The 24146-nt window shown below is 48.7% G+C and overlaps 1 protein-coding gene across 18 annotated transcripts in view; it reads right to left on the bottom strand.

Moving 5' to 3' along the window:
• Nucleotides 1-24146, bottom strand: part of LOC307143277 (NACHT, LRR and PYD domains-containing protein 1 homolog) — a 33494-nt gene that overhangs the window by 5719 nt on the left and 3629 nt on the right. For 3 of the 18 annotated variants that reach the window (XM_079844707.1, XM_079844700.1, XM_079844708.1), the window contains 6 exons: nt 18656-18691; nt 16815-18525; nt 13453-13665; nt 3356-3412; nt 2826-3095; nt 2469-2555 (listed from right to left, as the gene is read on the bottom strand). In XM_079844707.1, the coding sequence (XP_079700833.1) occupies nt 2469-2555; nt 2826-3095; nt 3356-3412; nt 13453-13665; nt 16815-18525; nt 18656-18691 (2374 nt within the window). Of the gene's footprint in view, nt 1-2468; nt 2556-2825; nt 3096-3355; nt 3413-6079; nt 6231-13452; nt 13666-16814; nt 18526-18655; nt 18692-24146 lie in introns of all 18 variants that reach the window. The other 15 variants (XR_013818582.1, XR_013818583.1, XM_079844713.1 and 12 more) reach the window with 10 other exon arrangements.

Below are 24146 nucleotides of genomic sequence, written 5' to 3'. Positions count from 1 at the left end.
ACACAATTAGCATGATGTTAACATTATTAGCTAACACAATTAGCATGTTGTTATCACGCACACACACACACACACACACACACACACACACAAACAAACAAACACACTCACACACACTCTCTCACACTCTCTCTCACACACTCACACTCACACTCTCACACACTCTCTCTCTCACACACTCACACACACACACACACACACACACACACACACACACACACACACACACACACACACACACACACACACACACACACACACACACTCTCTCACACACTCACACACACTCACACACACACACACACACACACACACACACACACACACACACACACACACACACACACACACACACACACACACACACAAACACTCACACACTCACACACACGTTTGTTTTTGTGAAATGTGAGGACATTCCATAGGCGTAATGGTTTTTATACCGTACAAACCGTATTTTCTATCCCCTTACACTGCCCCTAAACCTACCCATCACACACACACACACACACACACACACACACACACACACACACACACACACACACACACACACACACACACACACACACACACTGCCCCTAAACCTAACCCTCACAGGAGACTGTGCAGTTCACTTTCTGTGAAAAAAAACTTGTTCTGTGTGATTTATTAGCATTTTGAAAAGTGAGGACATGGGGAACGTCTCATATTTCTCCCTCTTTTTGTAATACCCATGTCATTATACACATTTGTGTCGTGATATTTCACAAAAACATGCCCACACTCACACACTCACACACACGCATGTTGGGTTTTCATGTTTTATGGGGACTTTCCATAGGCGTAATGGTTTTTATACCGTACATACTGTATATTCTATCCCCTTACCCTGCCCCTAAACCTACCCATCACACACACACACACACACACACACACACACACTGCCCCTGCCCCTAAACCTACCCATCACAGGAAACATTCTGCATTTTTACATTTTCAAAAAACATCACTAAAGGCCTTTGCACACTGAGTCCGAAATTCGCATGCGAAATTTTCGCACGTCAAAAAATAAATTCGACCTGGCGTTATGTCAATCACGCTTGCACACTGCCTCCGAAACTTTCGTCGATTTCGAAATCGGAACAGGTTCGATTTTCTGCGTTTTTCGCATCCGTTTTTCCCATCTACAGTGCTGATGCCCAACCTAAAACTGCTGGCAGTGCTGGTGAATGAATCGCCAGTGCTCAGATACCTACAATTATATATACAAATATTATTGTATCAAAAATACTGCAATATCACAGCTATAATTATAGCACACCAACTCCCTGTAAACCATGAGTGTGTGTGTGTGTGTGTGTGTGTGTGTGTGTGTGTGTGTGTGTGTGTGTGTGTGTGTGTGTGTGTGTGCGCGTGCGCGCGGATCCTAGACATACTGCCAGTCTCTGTTCAGGATTGGTAATTGGTGGTCTTCTTTTTAATATGTGGCTCCAGTATCGCTAGCAAAACATCAAACGGAGCCACTGACATTCAACTTTGAATCGGTCTGGATAATCCCGCAGCTCCTTGATAAGGAGGTGGAAGACGGCATTTTGTGTTGTTTTGCGGTTTTGTTTTCGTAACGCATTCATTAATACGCATCGGACTCAGTGTGCAAGGTCTCTGTGCGTGACGAATTTTTCGGATCACGAATACGAAAAAACGCATGCGAAAATTTCGGACTCAGTGTGCAAAGGCCTTTAGTCTGATTTATAAGATGTTTTCCTCATGGGGACCAGCAAATGTCCCCACAAGGACGAGGATTTTGGATATTGCCATCTTTGTGGGCACATTTTGTCCCCCTAACGTAGGGATTACCAGTCCACACACACAAACACACACACTCACAAACACTCACACACTCACAAACACACACACTCACACATGTTTGTTTTTGTGAAATGAGAGGACATTCCATAGGCGTAATGGTTTTTATACCGTACAAACCGTATTTTCTATCCCCTTACACTGCCCCTAAACCTACCCATCACACACACACACACACACACACACACACACACTGCCCCTGCCCCTAAACCTAGCCCTCACAGGAGACTGTGCAGTTCACTTTCTGTGAAAAAAAAACTTGTTCTGTATGATTTATAAGCATTTTGAAAAGTGAGGACATGGGGAACGTCCTCATATTTCACCCTCTTTTTGTAATACCTGTGTCATACCCATGTCATTATACACATTTGTGTCCTGATATTTCACAAAAACATGCCCACACACACACACACACACACACACACACTCACAAACACTCACTCACACACACACACACACACTTTTATATCTTCTGCTTTTGTATGTCAGTGGGAAATCAAACAATATCAAATATATTAATATCACATCATGAATAACTGATCGCTGTTCCTCTAAATTATGAGCAAAAATATCAAATAAAACTGAGATGAGATATTTATAAACCTTAAAGCAATACTAACCTTTCAATTGTCAGTTCACAGTCTGGCCTTGTGTGTGACTTCTGCAAAAGTCTGAGTCCATCCTCTGATACATGGAAACACTTTATCCTACAGTATGAACATATTCACACATTAATACAGTCAACTCATGTTTGCATTGTTTACACTGTATTAACATTTACAGGCATTCTGTGCAATATCTTGTGTGACAGAATTCTGTTCCACTGTGTAATATTGCACTTATGAATGGACATAAATCTGATGAGGGCCCATGTATTTCTGACCAGTCCTTTGTTTAGTTAAAGTCATTTCTTCTTTGTTACCTTAGCATGAGATAATATGAGCATGCACGAGTGATTTCATGAGATCATGTCGTACCTGAGTTCTCTTAGACTGGGACAGTTTTCACTGAAAGAGATCATTTGAGTAACATGACACTCAGTCAGACTCCACACACTCAGCTCCATCATCTTCAGTCCAGGCAAAGATTGGAGGGAAAATATTGGCATATCTCTGTCCTCATCATCAATTTGTTCCTGAGTTTTAATTTCTTGAAAGACGTTTGTCCAGTCAAAGTTAATTATACTGGACTGTGGAAACGTGACAGTGACTGCACTAATACCGGTTCTGTCTGTCTCTATACGGACGCTAAAAAGCAATCAAGGACAGAGTTAGTAGTTTATATCACAATTCTCTGGCACCAGCTATTATTGCATCACTACCAGTAAAAAATAGCAAGATTAATTGAAAAGCTTAATACTTACTTTATATGTATTTTTATAACATATAATATTATATGATATATGATATTTAATAATAATATAATATAGGCCTAATATATGTAATTTATATTTAAATGTAAGATCATGAAAGTTTAAATTATGCTTGAAAAGGGGATTTTTCTTTACCTGGACAGATCTTCACTGATTGACAGATTCACTGATGCAATATCAGTCTCTTCACTGCTAAGACAGACACAGAAAAACATAAATATAAAAGTCAAAAACAAACATTGAAGGGATTTGTGCATGTGAGTCTGGTATAATAAAGAAATGACCTTTATGAGTTAGTGTTAATTTAATCTGCTTTTATTTCTTTATTTAGTCGAGTTTTATTCTTTAGTCTGGGGATTTTAGTTTAGTTAAAGTCAATAAAATCGTCTCTGGTTATGTATGTAACCTTATGTTCCCTGAGAACAGGGAACGAGACGCTGCGTCAGCTGACACTACGGGGGAACGCCTCCAGCGTGACAGGTGCCTGAAATCACAATCAAAAAACGTCAATCCTATTGACCGGCGACAGCCTATGACGTCATCAAGGTGCAACCAGGAAGTATATAAGGGCGCCTTGCCAACATGACAGTATCTAAACGTCTGAAGGGACTGTTTGGCAGGCAAGCCTTGAGGCATGGCAAAGCGACGCAGGGAACATAGGTTACATACGTAAACAGAGACGTTCCCTTTAGAAAGGGAACTCGCGCTGCGTCAGCTGACGCTACGGGGAACGATATATCAACGCCGCCATGCCAAAAGGAGAGCATGCCCACTGGCAGTGACAACTGTCAGGACAAGCAAATTCAACTGAAATGCCTGAACCACTCCCCTTCTGGTCACATTAGGCTGTCAGTGACAGCGCTCCCTACGGTCAAAGCCCAAGCTATAAACCTGAGAAGGAACCTTCACATACCATATGAAGTCCTACCCTGGCCGCTCGAAGGCCTGGAATCAGCCCATTCGACAGAAGGGGTTCCTTTAAGGGAACGTGGCAAGGGGACCCGAGGGAACCCGTGCCAGTCACTATTCGGGAAGAGTTCACCGAATGCCACCAGGGAGGCCTGACGTAGCGACCTCTATGTGGGACACGTCAGTTCGGCCAATCCCTGTCTGTTTAAGTACAGAGCCTCTGGTACTTGCCTCCGGACAGACATCCTGCTAGGGTACTGCAAAAAGGCAGTGTCCTCCACCAGCCGGACCTCAGAGACAGGTTATCCTGGAGAGCAGCGCTCAGCGAAGTGCTTTCTAACCCTTGCTAGCGAGGGGAGTTTTAGCCGCTCGATCCTAGGATCTACCAAGCACTTACTTTAAAACGTGCTGAGGAGGCCGAACAGGCCTACAGGCTGATCCTAGCTGGGAGGCCTCGAGGGGCCTACAACCGACGGATCAGTGCCAAGCGGCTATCAGCTCACAGAAGACTCTCACTTGAGAGGAGCTCCCAAGCCTGCCTGGTAGGTAACCATGCTGTAGGCGATCTATGAGAGTCCCTTCCTGTAGGGACCGCATAGAAGCAGCGTCGTCTCGTCATGCTAGGGTATGAACACTGCCTTCAGGTGCTACCGGCTAGAAACCTGAGCCTGATAGCAGGTGACCACCAGCTGTCAGCGCAAAGCCAGTTATGTGTTCCCTCCTCGGGAACTCGTCCCCCAGGGAGGCCAGAAGGGGCCTCCACCTGGTAACCTGTGCTGACTACTCACGTGTCCAAACCGCGGAGCCCGCCCTCAGGGAGGCCTAGCAGGCCTACCACCTGACCGCAGTCGAGCTAGCCCTCGAGGTAGCTGGGAAAACAGGGAGTCGCTCCATCAGGGAGGCCTAGTGAGGCCTACCACCTGCTAGTCTTTGGGCGTTCCTCCTGGGAGGCTTAGTTAGGCCTACCACCTGACAACAGATGCGCTAGAGATAGCCTTTTTCACAGTGACTAGACTCATCTAGTGACTGTGAACAGGAACATGCCCTTAGAGGAGGCCAGGTGAAGCCTACAATCCAATAGCGAATCCCCCAGGGAAGCCTGTGACGCTTGCTACCTGTTAGCAAACCCTGCTACCACGTGTCACCGAAACTGTGGACCGGGGAACGATCTCAGGGAGGCCCGGTGCCTACGACCTGATGGCAGAATGTGCTAGCCTCCAGGGACCTCGGCCACCTGGAGCCCGGGAACACCTCCTCAGAGGAGGTCAAGTGAGCCTGTTTACCCCACAGCAGGCCCTTAGGGAGGCCTGGTAACGCCTTCCACCTACAAGCAGCTCGTGCCAGCCGTCGAGGGACTGATGCCTCAGGCATGCCCCCTCGGGGGAGACTGAGTGTGGCCCGCTATTCACAGCAAGCTCTCAGGGAGGCCTGGAGGGGCCTACCACCTGAGCCAAGGTGACCCAAAAACGGGAGCCTACCCCTCAGGGAGGCCTGGCAGGGCCTACCTCCAAATAAGAGGTATGCAGGTTCTATGAACCCTGCCGTGGACAGAAGAAGGCTGGCTGCTGCACCCAGGCTGACGGTAGCTGTCTGCTGCTGAAGAAGAACTGGACATCCAGAGATCACCTGGGGACTCATCCCCAAGGAGGCCAAAGAGGCCTACTAGTTGACGAGATTTTCGCTGAAGTTTGACGTCAATGGATAGTCGCGACGTCGAGACTCCCTCCTGGAGTCTGCTGCCCAGACTGCCCAAGCTGGCTACTCACAACCAGCTGGCCTTCACACGACCGCACCTGGGGCTGGCTCCATCCCAGAGGCTAAAGGGCCTCTGCAATAGCGCAGTCTCACAGGGCAGTGCCTACAGACATGAACCTAATCACATTGCCAACAGCAGTGCACTCAGCAAACAAATGCTTAGGAACCCTCTACAGCGAGGGGAGTACAACTTACGTCACCTGCTTCAGGGCGGCCGCCTTGCTTTCTCATACAGCGGTCTGCCGTTCGTGCAAGGACGTCAGCCATTGGTAATGCTCGGGGCCTCAGGGGAGCATTCGATCAAACCGCCATGCAGAAGGTTGCGATGTTCAGCTCGACCCGAGCCCTAAAGAAGGTGGAGCAGAGGACATAGAGCAGAGGGTAAAAAACATCATACAAATATGTAACCCACCGGCCGTACCATCCTCCAGGACGAGGCCGGGGGCCGCGGCCACACCAGCTCTGAAAGGCGGGGCACAGCAAAACTAAAGTCTTAGACGCACACAGCGAAAGACGCTCAACCCGGCCCCACGACCACTGGCAAGGTCACTATCCCTGCTGCAACACCTACACTGCATTACTAAATAACCCCAGAACGCAGAGAAGGGGGCGGGCCTTGGCCGGACTACTCTGTAATAAGAGGAGGCTGAATCAAGGATGCAGAAAAACAAACACTGTTCTTATACTTGAAGACAGGCCTGGGGCGACAATACCTGCTTTTTAAAGGAAACGCCCCCCATCCTTAGCAAAGCCTAGGCCAAGTGTTGCGGTGCTAAACCTGCACTAGATCTACCCAGGGCTCGGGAAATAAATATATAATACATATAATGTTGCAAAGAAGATCGTTCTTAGCTTACTCACAGGGAGCTGCAGGCCCTGCGATGTCCAACGATGTTCCATAATCCCCCGAGCCCTCTCAGGAGAGCAAAAAACGGGGTCCTGAAAACATAGTAAATAATGTTCCACCCTTCTCGAGGGGGACTCAGCACTCGCTCCTCTCGGCGCTTCAACCCAGCCATCAAGCTAGTATACGACCACCATCCTGAGGGGGGCGCTTTCACCAAACAAACCAGGCGGGCCGTCAGAATCTTACATTTTCTGCTCATCATTGGCCCACCGGCCTGATGTAAAGCGCCCAGGGGAAAGCACAGGAGGAAGGGAAAAAAGGCAGCGCTCATCTGCGCGCCCTAGGAGGCGGAGTCCGCTGCCTGCGCTGGTTCCGGTTACCAGCACCGGCTTCCTTCCTCTTTTTGTTGCGGGTGTCCCGCCTTCTCTGCGCACCAGTCCTCCACGGAGGGGGCGCTCGAGAGGCGGCACTCGGGGTCGAGATCCGTGGTCCGGCGCAACTCGGTCACCGCATCAGGGGTTAGTCCCTCCCCCTGATTGAGGTCCCTCAGCAGGTAGGCTTGTAACACCTCCATGGTGTGCAAAGCCGCCCCAGCGTGACCCGCTGACATGTACGCCCTGCCGTTCAAACGTGACGTTGTTCTGAGAGGTTTGGTCGGCAGGGTGGGAGCCCTCAGTGTCGACGGCCGCCCAGAGGCGAGATAGTTCGCAAACATCTCATCCACGGACGGCAACGACACATATCCAGCCTCCGCCAGTCCCTCGACATCAGTTAGAAATTAGCGGGCTGAATAAGGCTTCTTCCATCCCTTCGAGATCTGCTGATGGAGATCTGGAAGAAATGGAAGACTCCCGGGAGCTGGGTGGTCATGGGCGGAGAGAAACAGGTCGTCCAAGCGATTCGGACGCACGACCTCTCTCCTCGCGCGCTGCTACGGCAGCTGCAGTCTACCCTCAGCGCGCTCCATGACTTCCACCAGCTCCCCGTACATTGGACAGGATGGATGTGAGGTTTCAGCCTCAGCTGACTCACCAACCTCTTCATCCATCCTTTGCTCGGTAGGAAGAGCCGCAGATGAGGAGGAGGAGCCCAGATCCCGCTCCTCCTCCGATGTCTGCCCCTCGTGATCTGGATCGTCATCCGCGAGCACTACACCAGTCTCCAGGCGATGAGCCAGATCCATCTGGGAACCCCAGGACTTCAGACGCCGCTCAGCCTCAGCTCGAGCGGGGCCGTCCCCAGATGCTGAACTCTCTCCCCTCGAGAAGAGAGCCAGACGAGAGCGGAGCGTTTTTCAGGGGAAAGCGCTCGCAGTTTGCACAGAAAGCTCCCTCAAGAACTTCCCGTGCATGCTCCTCACCCAGACAGTAGACACAGAGTGTGTGTGTATCCTCAGGTGTAAGATACCTGGTACACGGGTCCACACATCTGCGGAAGTGGCGTTGCTTCTGAGCACACTTCATCTTGCTGCATAAACTTTCTTTGACGCTTCACGTGAGATAGGCAAACAGTCCCTGAAGACGAAAAGATACTGTCATGTTGGCAAGGCGCCCTTATATACTTCCTGGTTGCACCTTGATGACGTCATAGGCTGTCACCGGTCAATAGGATTGATGTTTTTTGATTGTGATTTCAGGCACCTGTCACACTGGAGGTGTTCCCCCGTAGCGTCAGCTGACGCAGCGCGAGTTCCCTTTCGAAAGGGAACTGTAAAATGGTTAAACTGATAATCAGAATGTATTGATCTTATAATCATGATTACTGATAATGACTGCTGTCCTTTGAGAGATTTCTGTTTACATTCAATCAGAATTATTGCACTTTTACCCGAGCACGAATCAAGAGAATGTCATTATTTTACCCAATAGATTGCTGATTTATAATTTCTCGACATTAAAACACGCCTCAAATGATAGCCTTCATTTATATTTTGAACAAAACCTAATTTACAGCTTGAGAGAGAAAACGTCTCAGTTACGTATGGTAACCCTCGTTCCCTGAAGGAGGAAACGGAGACATACGTCGGACGTACCGACGAATTGGGATCACTTCTGGGAGCCCCTATCAGCTTCGAACTATATAGAACCGGCCAATGAACAATTGGCGTGCGAGATTTGCATCTCACGCTCCGCCCCCCACTGCGAGTATTAACAGGAAGCGAGAGCGAATGCACGCTGTTTTTCACTGAGGAGCCAAACTTAACCTGCTCAACCTGCAGTGATGGTACAGCAACTGTGGCGACGGGACGTACGTCTCCGTTCCCTCCTTCAGGACGTTTCTTTTCAGTCGGTCACGTTCGACATACGTCGGATGCTCCGCCACATCCGACTGCCGCGGGTTGCGGAGGACTCAACAGGGTTCGCCGTTCCGGGGGACTCGACTGGAGCAAATAAGCGCACGCATCCGTCTACCATAGGGGAGGGAATGGCGCAGCAAGCCGACACTAGAACAGGCACTTCGGTGTTACTGACTATGGGAAGTGAGCACACAGGAAGATACCGGCTCTACACAGAGGCTATAGAATCTAGCGAACGTGTTAGGTGTCGCCCAGCCCGCAGCTCTACAAAATCTGTCAGCGAGGCACCACGAGCCAGCGCCCAGGAAGAGGCAACACCCCTAGTGGAGTGGGCTCTTAACCCGAGCGGGCAGGGCACGTCTTGGGACTCATAAGCCAAGACGATGGCATCCACTATCCAGTGGGCCATCCTCTGCTTGGAGACAGCCTTTCCCTTCTGCTGTCCTCCGTAACAGACGAAGAGCTGCTCTGAGGTCCTGAAGCTTTGCGTTCTGTCCACGTAAGTCCGGAGAGCACGGACGGGACAGAGAAAAGCTAGGGCTGGGTCTGCCTCCTCCAAAGGCAGCGCTTGCAGGCTCACCACTTGATCCCTGAAGGGAGTAGTGGGAACCTTGGGCACGTATCCAGGCCGGGGTCTCATGATCACATGAGAGTTACCGGGCCCTAATTCCAGGCACGATTCATCGACTGAAAATGCCTGCAGGTCCCCTACCCTCTTGATGGAGGCCAACGCAGTCAGGAGTATTGTCTTTAACAACAAGATTTTCAACTCAGCTGACTGCAAAGGCTCAAAGGGCGCTCTCTGTAGTGCAGATAGCACCAGAGTTAAGTCCAAAGAGGGTATGGAAGGAGGGCGAGGTGGATATAGTCTCCTTGCCCCCCTCAGGAACTTGACGACCAGATCGTGCTTACCTAGAGATTTTCCATCTACTAGCTCATGATTAGCGGCGATAGCGGCAAAATAGACTTTGAGGGTGGAGGGAGACAGCCTTCACTCCAACCCATCTTGTAGAAAGGAAAGCACAGATCCGATCGAACATCTTCGGGTGTCTTCTCGGCGAGAAGAGCACCAATCGACGAACAGGTTCCACTTCAACGCATAGAGGCGCCTCGTAGAGGGGGCTCTAGCGGAAGTGATGGTGTCAACTACCGCTTGCGGGCCGCCAAAGGGTGCCCCGTCTCTGAGTCAGGAGGTCCTTCCTCAGAGGAATGGGCCAGGGAGGTTCTGTCGCGAGGAGCACTAGTTCCGGGAATCAAGTCTGATTGGGCCAATACGGAGCGACCAACAGGACTTGCTCCTCGTCCTCCCTGACTTTGCACAGTGTCTGTGCAAGAAGGCTCACTGGGGGAAATGCATACTTGCGTTCTTCCCGGGGCCAGCTGTGGGACAGGGCATCCGACCCGAGGGTTCCCTCGGTCAAGGAGTAAAACCACTGACAGTGGGTTGTCTCTGGGGAGGCAAACAGGTCTACCTGTGCGGCCCCGAAACGACTCCAGATCAGCTGAACCGCCTGGGGATGGAGTCGCCACTCTCCCGGAAGCACCGGCTGACGTGACAGCTCGTCGGCTGCACGGTTGAGCAGGCCCGGAATGTGAATGGCACGAAGCGACCTCAGATGCTTCTGACTCCATAAGAGGAGATGGCGGGCGAGTTGTGACATGCGAAGGGAGTGTAGACCACCCTGTTTGTTGATGTACGCTACGGCCGCAGTGTTGTCCGTCCGGACCAGAACGTGCTTGCCTCTGAGCGGCACTTTGAAGCGGCTGAGTGCAAGACGAACTGCTAACAACTCGAGGCAATTGATATGCCATTGCAGTTGAGGCCCTGTAACTGCAAGCCCGTTGTACGTGGCACCCCAGCCTGTGGATGAGGCATCCGTGGAGACAACGGAGTGCCTGGACACTAGTTCTAGGGGAACTCAAGCCCGTAGAAATGAAGGGTCCGACCAGGGGGAGAAGGTTTGGCGGCACCTCAGAGTCACTTGGACACGGAGGGATCCTCTGTGCCACGCCCATCTCGGGACTCGGTCGTGTAGCCAGCGTTGAAGCGGTCTCATATGAAGCAATCCGAGCGGCGTTACTGCGGCTGCGGAGGCCATATGCCCCAGGAGCCTCTGAAAATGTTTCAGTGGTGCCGCTGTCCTGCCTTTGAACGAATTCAAGCAGTTCAACACTGACTGAACAAGCTCCTCGGTGAGGTGAACTGAATCGCATAGCCGAGTCTGATGGTACGGAGGAGCCACCGAGATGGGCTGGGAAGCGCTAGCCAGGCTCCCAGACTCCGAGCAAGGGGGATCAATGGCACCACAGACGTACCCGCAGCGGGGCAGCGAGGCGGAATGCAGGGATCCGGCTCGGACGGCATGGGAGCGGTCCGCAGCGGGATCTGAGTGTGCTGTGCAACACTTACCTGCATCCGCGGGGGGGACGTGCGAGTGTGGGGAGGCCGCTTGTGTGCGTCCCGACAGCCGGCGTCCACTGCTGGCGAAAGGAGAGGCACCTGAGGGTGGCGAGGCATGGGAGCATCAGCCACCGCCAAGCGCGCTCTCTTGGCACCCAGAGATATTGTAAACTGCTCTTTTATTGAAGTTTTGGGTGCCGCTAGCACTGGGGCCAGCGGCGGAACAGTCAAACAAAAGATTCTCCCCCGGAGAAGGGCCGCTCCCCGGAGTGGTGCTGCAGCCATCTCGAGAAGAGCAGTTTCCTCCATCTTTGGGCGGCCCGTCTCAGGGTCGCTTGCGACGACGCTTGTCACCTGGCTTGGCAGCGGCCTGAGCGGGCTAGACATCCTTCCCACGGCCGGCCCCACGCCGTCGCCTGGTGTTAGGCTGCTGCGGTGCCTTGGCGGGGGCGGGGGCGGGGGCGGAGGCGGCGGCGGCGGCGGGTGGACGTCCTCGGCGGCAGGCAGACGCAGCCTGTCTGCAAGCCTTGTAAGCCTTCCCAGTCAGACCGGAGGAGAACTTACAGGCTTGGGACGGGAGACGTGGGTCATCGCGCCAGTTGGAGGCGGTCGCCGGACACAGTTGCATCGCGACGGCGCGCTCCACTGGCGAGATCCCCACGTAAGTGAGGGGGGAGGAGTCACTCGTTTTCTGGCAGAAAAAGGTGCCGTCCACGACCTTGTGAGCTCCTAATGCACCTCCGGGAAGAAAGGTGTCGGGGCGGGACGCTGAGAACCAGCACGACCCGCCCAGAGGAACCAATCATCCAACCTAGAGGGTTCGGGACACGGTGGAGGGTTCCACACGAGCCCTACCCTTTCGGCAGCCCGGGCAAGCATAGTAGCCATCTCAGGGTCCGGGACAGCCATTGCCACTCTCCCAGAGGGAGGCAGTACAGCTGACCCTTCATCCTCTGAGGACTGAAACTCCCCCTCCGATGCAGCGATCGACATCTGCTCGTCTGCTGGAGCTCCGAAAGTCACCACTGGCCGCCCGTGGGAGGGACCAGCGGGTTCTCTCGGGAGCTCTACCGGCTGCGGAACCAAGGGAATAGGGGCCTGCGGAGTTTCACTCGGCGGGTTTGCCCTAAACGTGATCCTCAGATCACCCTGGCCATCCAAAGAAGTAGTTCTACCCGGGTTAGGGGTAGAACTAGATCGTGGGATGGGTAAGGGGACTCCCCCAGCCCGGAGGTCTCGATCTTAGTTCCGCGATAGTCATGTTCCCGCAGTGGGAACATGAACTATCCACAAACGCCGCCTCAGCGTGCTGTTTGCCCAAACACGTGAGACAGCGATTGTGACCGTCAGTAGGCGCCAGGGAACGACCGCATCCAGAAACGCACGGGTGGAATGTCATCTTGAAAAAGACGCAGCGTCACCCGTGAAGCTCTTTTGTGAGGAAACGCTCTTGTGCTGAAGCACTCAGGAGGAAACGCGACAGCGCACAGGGTTTGTGTGCAGCCCGTGCCTGTACTCAACAGGAAAAAAACGCCCAACCAGACCAACAGTGATGTTCAGTTTTTTTTTGTCAACAGTTTTTCTCTGCTTGCAGAGGCAGCCGGTGAGTCAGCGCGATCCCGCTGAAGTGTGCCGTTTCTCCAACACGCGTCCCCTCTGGTTCTCCGGTAATACAACTCTTAATCTTGCTAATAGCAGCTGAAACAACTCAAAATGACGTTTGAGAGTCCTCTTCATATGCCGTTTGGCTCCGAAGTGAATGACAGCTTGCATTCGCTCTCGCTTCCTGTTTATACCCGCAGTGCGGGGCGGAGCGCAAGATGCAAATCTCGCACGCCAATTGTTCATTGGCCGGCTCTATATAGATTCTATATTGGCCGGTTCTCCCAGAAGTGATCCCAATTCGTCGGTACGTCCGACGTACGTCGAACGTGACCGACTGAAAGGGAACTAGTGCTTCATTCGTCACTGACACTGAAAATGAGGAGAATCTCCAAAGATTAAATTATGACATTTTTCTTTACCTGTGAAGTTCAGAGATAAACATAGGTGCCTCCATGTTAACTCTGCAAAGGCATAAAGAGAAAAACGGTCTCTGAGATATAAAAGTGAGAAACAGAAACCAGTGAAAGAGCATTGTGTGTGTGACCCTACATAACCTCTGTGAGCTCAGTGTCCGTCCTCTCAAGACAGCATGGATTACAGCAGCCATATCAGAATCTGATTCTGCTTTCAACCTTTAAAATCCAATCAAATATAATCCGTTATGAAGACTATATTTCATGTTGATTTTATAGAGCTCATGTATCCCCGCCCCTTTCAGCGCTCTGTGTGTTCTGTCTTCCGGTTTTCAGTTCTACAGACAATAGAAAATCTAAAGATGCTGCACGCTTGTTTGACTGGAGAATAAAGTCTATATACAAACAACAATCCTGGAATCAGAGGAATGAAGTCAGATAAATAAATAAAACATCATCCTTTAAAAGATTAGTTCACTTCAAAATGAACATCTCCTGATCATGTCCTCACTCCATCTCATCCAAGATGTTCATGTGTTTCTTTTTTTCAGTGGAAAAGAAATGAAGTTTTTGAAGAAAACATTCCAGGATTTTTCTCCACATAATGGACTTCAATGGGAACCAACGGATATGGGGTGAGGAAATCATCAGGAGATGTTCATTTTGAAGTGAACTAATCCTTTAACAGCTTTTTTTCTGATATAGGTTGAAAATGTCAAAAGTGGGAAGGTTCAGTCACGGTCAGAGTTATTGGCACCTCTGGTAAATATGATCAAAGATGGCTGTGAAAATAAATCTGCATTGTTTATCCTTTTGATCTTTCATTCAAAAAATAGCAAAAATCTATGAAAACCTTTCATTGAAGTAAAATAATTGAAATTAGGGTAAATCTCATTATGAAATAAATTATTTTCTCTAAAACATGTTGGCCATAATTATTGGCACCTTTAATTAAACACTGTTTGCTGTTAGTTTTCTCCTGTAATGCCTGATGAGTTTGGAGATCAGAGATCATTCCTCCACACAGAATCTCTCAGACCCTTCAGATTCCAGCTCTTCTCTTCAGTTCTCTATAGGGTTCAGCTCAGGGACTGGGACGGCCTTCATTCTGTGCTCAGTCACACATTTCTGTGTTGATTTTGATGTTTTATCTGCTGTGTTTGCTAGAATCCATGATGCCATGTGTCTGAACAAGAAGTCCAGGACCTCCAACAAAAAAATAGGCTTCAGCATTAAAGATCCAGCGGTGTATTTAACCAAGGGCATGGGGTCTTTATGTCCCATCTGGTGTGTTTTCTGCCCAAAAGCTCTTGTTTTAGTGTCATGTGACCACAGAAGCAGGTCCGTCTGAAGCTCCAGTCGTGTCTGAGCTGAATATGCTGGAGTTTGTTTCTGGATGAGCGAGGAGGATTGTTCTTCAAACCCTCCCGAACACCATGAGCTGATGTAGGAGCTGTTTGGTCATTATTTTAGTCTTTCTGACCCCAAGACTCAACTAATCTCTGCACTTCTCCATCTGTGACCCTGTGAGAGTGATTGTCCTCCTCTCATGCATTAGGACAACACACACACACACACACACACACACACACACACACACACACACACACACACACACACACACACACACACACACACACACACGTCCTCTTCCAGATTCAGAACATCTTTAGTTGATTGAACTTCTGGATTATTGCCCTGATGGTGGAAATGGGGATTCTTTACAGACACTTTCTATATTGTGAAGCTTAACACTCGTCAGCTGCACATCAGAACTATATTCTGTGGTTTTGCTCATTGTGATTATGATGTGTTTCCTCATATTTATACTCCTGTGGTACAGGAAGTCATGGCCGGACAGTTTCATACTCATAGTAACCCTGGTGTGCTAAAAAATGTAAATATTAATGGGAATATACTTCAGAGATATTTTACTTAAAAATTCTAGGGGTGCCAATAATTATGGCCAATGTGTTTTGGAGAAAAGCATTTATTTCATAATGAGATTTCCCCCGACTTTCCATTCTTTTACTTCAATGAAAGGTTTGATTTTTGCGATTATTTTGAATGAAAGATCAAAATGATAAACAATGCAGATTTATTTTCACAGCCATCTTTGATCATATTTACCAGAGATGCCAATAACCTCAACTGATCACAGTGGGTATAAAAGTCTATACCCCCTGTAACAATTACAGATTTTTTTGTTAAAGCACTTAAAATCATGTCAGATCTTTTTCCACCTTTGGTGCACTATTGAAACAAACAACAACATTCAAAACTAACAAATATACCTTTTAAACACCTGATTGTAAAAGTGTGCACACTCACACTTGTTAGAAACACATTTATCTTTTAATACAGCAGACAGTCTTTATGAGTAAGAGTCTGTCAACTTAGCACAACTTGATTTGTCAATTTTTCTCTTGCAAAAGAGCTTCAGACGAGAAGGCCTGGCTCTCAGTCTCCGCTCTAATTCATCCCAAAGGTGTTCTATCGGGTTGAGGTCAGGACTCTGTGCAGGCCAGTCCAGTTCCTCCACACCAAACTCGCTCATCCATGTCTTTATGGAGCGACGCTTTGTGCACTGGAGCGCAGTCATGCTGGGACAGGAAGGGGCCGTCCCCAAACTGTTCCCACAAAGTTGGGAGCATGAAATTGTCCAAAATGTCTTGGTGAAGCATTAAGAGTTCCTTTCACTGGAACTAAGGGGCCAAGCCCAACCCCTGAAAAACAACCCCACCCCATAATCCCCCCTCCACCAAACTTTACACTTGGCACAATGCAGTCAGGCAAGTCCTGTTCTCCTGGCAACTGCCAAACCCAGACTCGTCCATGGGATTGTCAGACAGAGAAGTGTGATTGGTCACTCAGAGAACATGTCTCCACTGCTCTAGAGTCCAGTGGCGGCGCGCTTTACCCCACTGCATCCCACGCTTTGCAATATTTAGTAGTGAGGAAATGTCCCGAATGGACTTATTGCACAGGTGGCAACCGATCACGGTACCACGCTTGAGTTCACTGAGCTCCTGAGAGCGGCCCATTCTTATTTATACACCTGTGGCCATGAAGGGATTGAACACCTGAACACCTGATTTGGAGGGGCGGCACAATACTTTTGCCAATTTAGTGTAGTAACACGCTCATTTTAAAAAGGTGTGCCTGTTTATGCACACCCCCCCCCCCCCACCTCCCTTAAGTTTCCTTTTGTTTGTTGCATACATTCACAATTAAAGTTGGAAAAGATCTGACATGATTTTACTTATGTGCATTTTTTTACATCACAAAAAGCAGCAATTTTTAAAGGGATTTGTCGACTTATTAAACCTACATTTTGAGTTCACAGAGGGTTTGTTTTGGATACTTACTTTAATTCCTCAAACTTGTGGAGTACAGGCAGGATCATAGCCAGTTTTTCAGATGTTAAACCCCATCTATAGAGACTCAGTTGTTTCATACTCTGACAGCACTGACCGCAGTACAGCAGCGCCCAGCAGTCTATTCTTCTTAGAGGTCTATCCCAAACCGAAACAAGACTCGTGCCGTTCAGAACTTCTGTCACAAAGCTTTCTTCATGGAGCTCAAAGAGATGATGAAGAGTCTCGAGAGAATCCCTCTGTTGGAAGAGCCAGTCTTTCAGAATGTTCTGTGTGTTTGGATGAACGCACACACCCTGTTTCCTCTTAAGTGTGTGTCTAACTTCTTCATTCATTAGACCGAAAAGAAACTTCACCACAGCTTCAAATTGTCCCTTCAAACACACGTTTGTGAATTTCTTCTTAAACTCGTTTCCATCCAGTGAGACGTAATACAGAGCAGTGAAGAACTCCTGAAAGCTGAGATGCATGAAACTGAACATTATCTCCTGGTGGACTCTCCTCTTAAAGAGGAACTTACTCAGGAACAGACTGCCAGCAGGGTCTGCAACCGTTTCCTTAACCATCTCCTCATCCAACAAGACTTGCTGTTCCAGCATCCCTTTCTCTGCCAGCTGACCCAGACTCCTCAGCAGGGCCGAGACGGACTGACTCAAACCCTGGCAGTGATGCTCCAGTAGAGTGGACACAAAGTCAGCGTAGATGGAGGTCGTGGTTTCAAGGCCGCTTTTTAAATCTGAACCGTCATTGGATCTCTCTCGCATAACCGTGCAGATGATCCAGCAGATAACAGGGATGGAGCAGGCGGTGATGAGGGTTTCATTTGCCTTCACATACTCATAAGCCTTCCTGAAGAATTCCTCATTCCGGAAGAATCCCTGGAAGTACTTCTCAACCCCTTCACTTGAAAACCCCATGATCTCAGTGAATCTCTGAGGTCCTTTGAGCAGTTTACTCAGTGTGTCTGTAGCTGTAGATCTGGTGGTGACCAGCAGGAAGGACTCTGGCAGGATTCGACCCCTCAAAAGGGCACAAAGAGTGACCTCAGGTGTAGCTCTTTTATTCAGGTCAGTGTGTGGAGACTTGGGATGATCGTCTTGAGTGAGTCTCAGCTCGTCAAATCCATCAACGATGAAAAGCATCTTCTCTGGCGTCTCTTGTAAAACCTGTGAGATCTGATCTGATGTTAAACTGCAGCTGTAGCTCAAGATCTCCTCCAAACTCTTTTCTCCAGACATGCGATTTATTTCCTTACACTTTAAGTGGAACACGATATTGAAGCGCTGTTTGTAGAGGTAACCAGATGCCCAGTCCATCATGATCTTCTGCACAGTGAAGGATTTCCCGTTCCCAGAGTTCCCCTGCAGTATAACAGCTCTAGGGCTGATTCTGCGGTTATCTGGATCGAACAGATCGTTCAGACGGACAGATTGATCACTGCTCCTGGAGCTGGAGCGAGGGCTGATTCTGTGGTTATCTGGATCGAACAGACGGTTCAGACAGAAAGATTGATCACTGGTCCTGGAGCTGGAGCGGATGTCTTCTTCTCTCTCTTTCTGATCTCTGTGTCTCTGAATGATCAGCGGCTGTGTGAAGCGCTCAGACAGCAGCACCTGTTCACCAGGCAGTGAGTTATACTCGCTCACATACTGATACTCACTGCAGATCAGCTCCTTATATTTGTCAATCACTGAGCTGATATCTGCAGAAATGATCAATGCAGAAAGAGTTGGTTGATTCTAGACATTCTGATGATTAAGAAATGTCAGACTAGGAGGTAAATACTAAGGTAACTATAACTATATAATATTACTATAAATTCCATCAGTCACCTGAGGTTTGTGTTTGTGTGCTATGCCCAGAAACACCTGGAGAACATTAGAGACACTTAATATTAAAAAATTTACACATTTCATATACGCATACAGTACCGGTCAACATTTTTTAAAGAAGTCTCTCATGCTCACCAAGACTGCATTTGATCAAATATACAGAAAAAACAGTAAGATTGTGAAATATTTCTATTTTCTATTTTAAAGGGTTAGTTTCTGCCAGTCTCGTGTTAATCTGGAGTATCTATAGAGTAGTGTTGATCCTTCATATCGCCCAAGAGTTTTTAGTTTTATCATATTTATAAAAGACAGATACACTGTACCGATTCTTTCAGAAAACAGCCGAGCTCGGGGAGGCGTGCAGTGGGCGGAGCTAAAGAGACACACACACACACACACACACACACACACACACACACGATTCTCTATACGTTGGTATTGTTCACAATATATACACTTACGCACCGATTGCCAACAAAACACACACATTCGATCACTTTCACTCCCGCATGCGGTTTCCACTCATGACCGGGAACAAACACACACACTTGCAGAACTCCGGGAAACACAAACTGCATCCACTGTTCCCTTAACGCTGGGCTATTTGTGAAGCTGAACAAGGTGATCCCTCTCACACACACACACTTCTTTAGTGACATTGTTGATTTTGTGTCTAAAAACACAACGCCAGCACCGCCGACGGCTCCCGTAACCTGAACGAAGCTGTTGATGGACGCACTCTTGATCTGGGTGGTGTGTGTGTGTGTGTGTGTGTGTGTGTGTGTGTGTGTGTGTGTGTGTGTGTGTGTGTGTGTGCGTGCTCGCTGCTCGCTCATCCGGGAGAAGTGCCCATATAAGGAGTTCCGTCCTTTATGATGTCATACAGGGCCATATCTGAAAAAAACTTTCTGAAACTTGTATGAATCCTGAAGGAGTGTGTTTGGCATAGAAATAGTATTTCAGGATTCTTTGATGTTAAAAAGAACAGCATTTATTCAAAATAGAAATCTTTTCTAACAATATACACTAGCGTTCAAAAGTTTTTTATTTCTTTTTCTGGAAAAAAATTAATACTCTGGATGTGTTAGTTTGATAATAATAATAATAATAATAATAATAATAATAATTGATAAGTGACATATTGTTAGAAAAGATTTCTATTTTGAATAAATGCTGTTCTTTTTAACATTCTTCAAAGAATCCTGAATAAAGTATCACAGGACATATAAAAAAAACTGTTCCCTTTCAAGGGAATTCCTATTTCATCGATTGACGCTATGGGAACGCACTGCGTGATTACGTCGTGAAGCACTTGTGAAATCAGCCCAATGGCATAGGCGGGTGACATCATGGCAGGAAGCTATAAAGCGCACCCAGACCAAACACAGTCAGCTTCTGTGTCTTCAGCAAGCACTCTGTGTGAAACTGTCTCTGTCTATTTATTGTTGTTTGTCCACAAGCATATATATTTATATCTAGACAGGAGTATAATGGCGAGCAAACAGCATTTTGGATCATGTGGTCCTCCCTGCCCTCGCTTCATTACGAGTGGGGATACACACGATTCATGTGTTGTTTGTTTGGGAGTGGAGCATGCACGGTCAGGTCTAGTAAAAGGTGGCTGACAGTGTTCATTCATAAATTCACGATGTGTAACATATGCACTTTCGAGAGTTTTAGCTCTGTTCCTGTTGGCTTTCTTCTCGAGGGAAGAAAGTCAACAAAGATTCTTTGAATCAGATCGCGCATATGCCAAGGCAGCGCGTGGGTTATGGGTCTGCATTTCTGCAATAAGAATCTAGCGGTCTTTGGGTCCGCATTATATGCGTAGGGAACTGAGCGATAGGAATGTCCCTTTCTCTCTTTCTCTTATGATTGTGTACAAACTAATTATGTGTCTTTGCAGACTATTATTTATGGTTATTTTTGTGTTCAGATTATAATGTCTGTATTAATAGATTCAGCCTCTCATCCAGACAATTTCTACTTGTCTGGTTGATATTTGGCTGCATTTAATATCGGTCTCCAGCGAGTTCTAGTCTCTGTGTCTGACTCACAGGAGGAGGGTTTAACAGGGGTCAGTTCAGTTGTTTCCTACCGGTCATCCATTTCAGGACACTGGACTGGCTTCTCAAGCTATACTAGAGACCAGTCTTGAGAGGCTGGTTCTTTTAGTAGTCTCAGCCGTAGTCGTCTTGGGATAAGACAGATCTGAGGACCGTGATTATCCCAAAAAGAGGCTTCGGTGAAGAGGTCCTGATGCCAAGGGCACCAGACCTCTGAGGGCAGTGGTTAACACCTCATTAAACAGTGCCCATTTCCCTTTGGTGCCCTCAGGGGGCCGTTCTGCCAACCCCGCCACCTTGTGTGCTTCAGTGCGCAGTGGTCTCCGGCGAGCCCATATCTCAGGGTCCACCCGGAAAAACTGGGATTCTCACCCCTCTGAGGAGGGTCTCAGAGCAATCAGTTTGGTTGTTCCCTGCCGGTTCACTGCTTCAGGGCACCGAATTGGCCACTCGAGTAAACACCTAGACCAGTCTTGAGAGACTGGTTCTCTTAGTAGATTTATTTGGCAGCGTGGGAACTTCTGCCAAACATATCATAACAGAAGCAGAGCTTCTGCTCCCGAGCCCCCGCTAAAAGACTGGGGGTCGGGCTGGCACTCTCAACTGTAGCCTTCAAGGGCATTCCACTTCCTGATCTCATACGGAGCAGACGTGCCTTCTATCTGCTCCCCGCTCTGCTTTGGCGCTGATCTCTTTGTCTTTTTTTCTTGACTCCCTGCTTGCTGGACTCCTGAAAATACTGAAATGGAATTAATTAACTGGTCTCTCAGCGCGATTGACAAGATTTTCTCACTGAGGAAAGGTGCTCCGGGAGAACCCACCTGCCCGGACGGGACCTTCCCCGCGGGCTACACGCGGGACGCTTGGAACAACTGGCAAGGCCTGTGCCTGGAAGTCCTGTCCGTGGAGGATATTGAGGATTTATTCATAATTGGCATTATGATACAGGGGTTCCTATTTATCGGCCTTGGGATTGCCCTGACCTATCGTAAAATTGGTAAGACAGCTGCCAGTAAATTCACCCAGCCGCTGTCTGTGGAAATTAAAGAGTGCTTCGTGGATGTGTGTGACCGACTGAAGGTATTAGATCAAAGAATGACATTGATTGAGGAGCTGTATCGTAACATCTCAGCCCGGACTGCGGAGACGCAGGGAAGAGTGGGCTCCATCGGGGGTCAGGCTAGTGAACTGCTACGCAGTATGTCTGGTCTGACCGTGAAATTGGATGAAATGTCCAGGTCCATTCATGAACCGGACGCTCGCCACTGACGCTGAGGATCAGAACGGATTGATTGATTATGGTCTGGAAAATTACCGAAGATCAGCTAAATGGATTAAGATATTTTCCCTCATCCCAACGTCCAGCTTGTCCCTATCTCTCGGTTGGGAGGTCAGCTTGACAGCTGGGTCCTGCTATCTTACTTTCGTTCCCTGTGCACGGCCATATCTCCTTTCAAGGACAAGCCACAGAACTGAACTTTGAAAACATCTTAAGTTATGGCTAACATTCTCACACAACACAGGAAGCTTCAAGACTCTTACTCGCATCACACACACCTCACCCCATCCCTGCCCCCATCCAACCGTCTGCCTCCCCTTTCCTCCTTCCTATCTCCCTTACTATTCCCAACAAAAATCCCATCACGTGACCACGTGTACTGTGTGTACTATGTATGTAATGTTTGCATGTATGCTTAGCAATCTGCATTTCTTTATTTCCGGAGAGCGTGTGGCGGCGCTTTAAATAGCTGCGGCTCGGAGGCTTGCTCCAAACTTCATTTCGTTGCATTGTACTTGTACATGTGTAATGACAATAAACTTGAATCTCATCTCATCATCTCATCAAGGGGTAAGACGGATCTGAGGACCGTCATTATTTCCAAGGTGGCTGTGGGGCGAAAAGGTCCTGACACCCTAGCTGTCAGGCAAATGAGGGCAGTCCCCCCGAAGTGGAGCGATCAACACTTCATTATACAGTGTCCGCCTTCTTCACCTCTGGTGTTACAGGGCACAGTGGTCTCCGGTGATCACATATCTCAGGGTCCACCTGAAAACGTAGTGGTCCTGGGATACACGCCCCCTATGAGGAGGGTCGCAGAGCAATCAGTTTGGCTGTTCCCTGCCGGTTCACCGCTTCAGGGCACCGAATTGGCTGCTCGAGTAACAGAAGCAGAGTATCTGCTCCCGAGCTCCCACTAAAAGACTGGGGGTCGGGCTGGCACTCTCAACCGCAACCGGTTCGGTCGTTCCCTGCCGGTTCGCAGTTGCAGGGCATCGGGCTGATTGCAAAACAAAAACCAGAAGCCAGTCTCGGGAGGCTGGTACCACTAGTAGAATTTTTGGCAAGCTACTGCCAAATGTTTCTCATTGGGTCCTGCAGACCATAGGAAAGGGTTATCAAATTCAGTGTGGGTCTTGCCCACCCAGGTTTATGGGGGTGCTATCCATTGTGGTAGGCCCTGAGCAGGTTCTGGTAATGGAACAAGAAGCAAAACCCTGGTGGAGAAAGGGGCCATAGAACACATACCCCCCTCCAACAGGGAAACTTGGTTCTACAGTCGGTGTTTCACAGTTCAAAATAAGGATGGGGGCTTGCGTTCCATTTTGGATCTGCGAGTTCTGAACGAGTCATTTATGCAGCTAAAATTTAAAATGGTAAACTTGAGACAAATCGTGCCACAGATCAGATCCGAGGACTGGTTTGTCACGATAGATCTCAAGGATGCATATTTCCATATATCCATCCTTCCATATCACAGGAAGTTCCTGAGGTTTGCTTTCAGGGGCAAAGCATACCAATATAAAGTTTGGCCTAGCAATGAAGCTAGGCCAGTCACTCACTGTGAAACAGTTTCAGAGACTGTTGGGTCTGATGACAGCAGCATCCAAAGGGATAACTTTTGGCCTGTTGTGCATGAGACCCTTGCAGTGGTGGCTCAAGACTAAAGGGTTTTCCCCGAGGGGCAACCCCTTTCACATGATCAGGGTCACACGGCAATGCTTACATGCCCTAGTTATGTGGAAGAAGCCTTGGTTCTTGTCCCAGAATCCTGTGCCGGGAGCTCCTTGTCGTTGTGTAATGCTTATGACGGAAGCTTCCCTCACGGGCTGGGGAGCGATCATGGATGGTCGCTCGGTGCCCGTGGATGGGTCACCATCTCACTTGGCACTTAATCAGCTGGTGATGATGGCTCAGGCTCTATATCCATGGGCACCAGATTCAGGGAGCAGACATCCTGTCGAGGCAGGGGCTGAGGCCTAAGGAAGGGAGACTCCAACCAGAGGTGGTGGAGCTCATGTGGAGTTGCAGACGTGGCTGTGCTGCTTCTGTACATGGTTTCCCTGATTGTTCTACTCCTGGGAGTTCTGGAGAACAGAGTTACGGAAGTGTGGGTTTGGCCTCTGAGGGGGCCCAACTCATAGAC

The sequence above is a fragment of the Gobio gobio genome (genome assembly GCF_949357685.1).
Source record: "Gobio gobio genome assembly, chromosome: 19".
Classification (NCBI taxonomy): domain Eukaryota; kingdom Metazoa; phylum Chordata; class Actinopteri; order Cypriniformes; family Gobionidae; genus Gobio; species Gobio gobio.
This window is presented reverse-complemented; position numbering and strand designations above follow the sequence as displayed.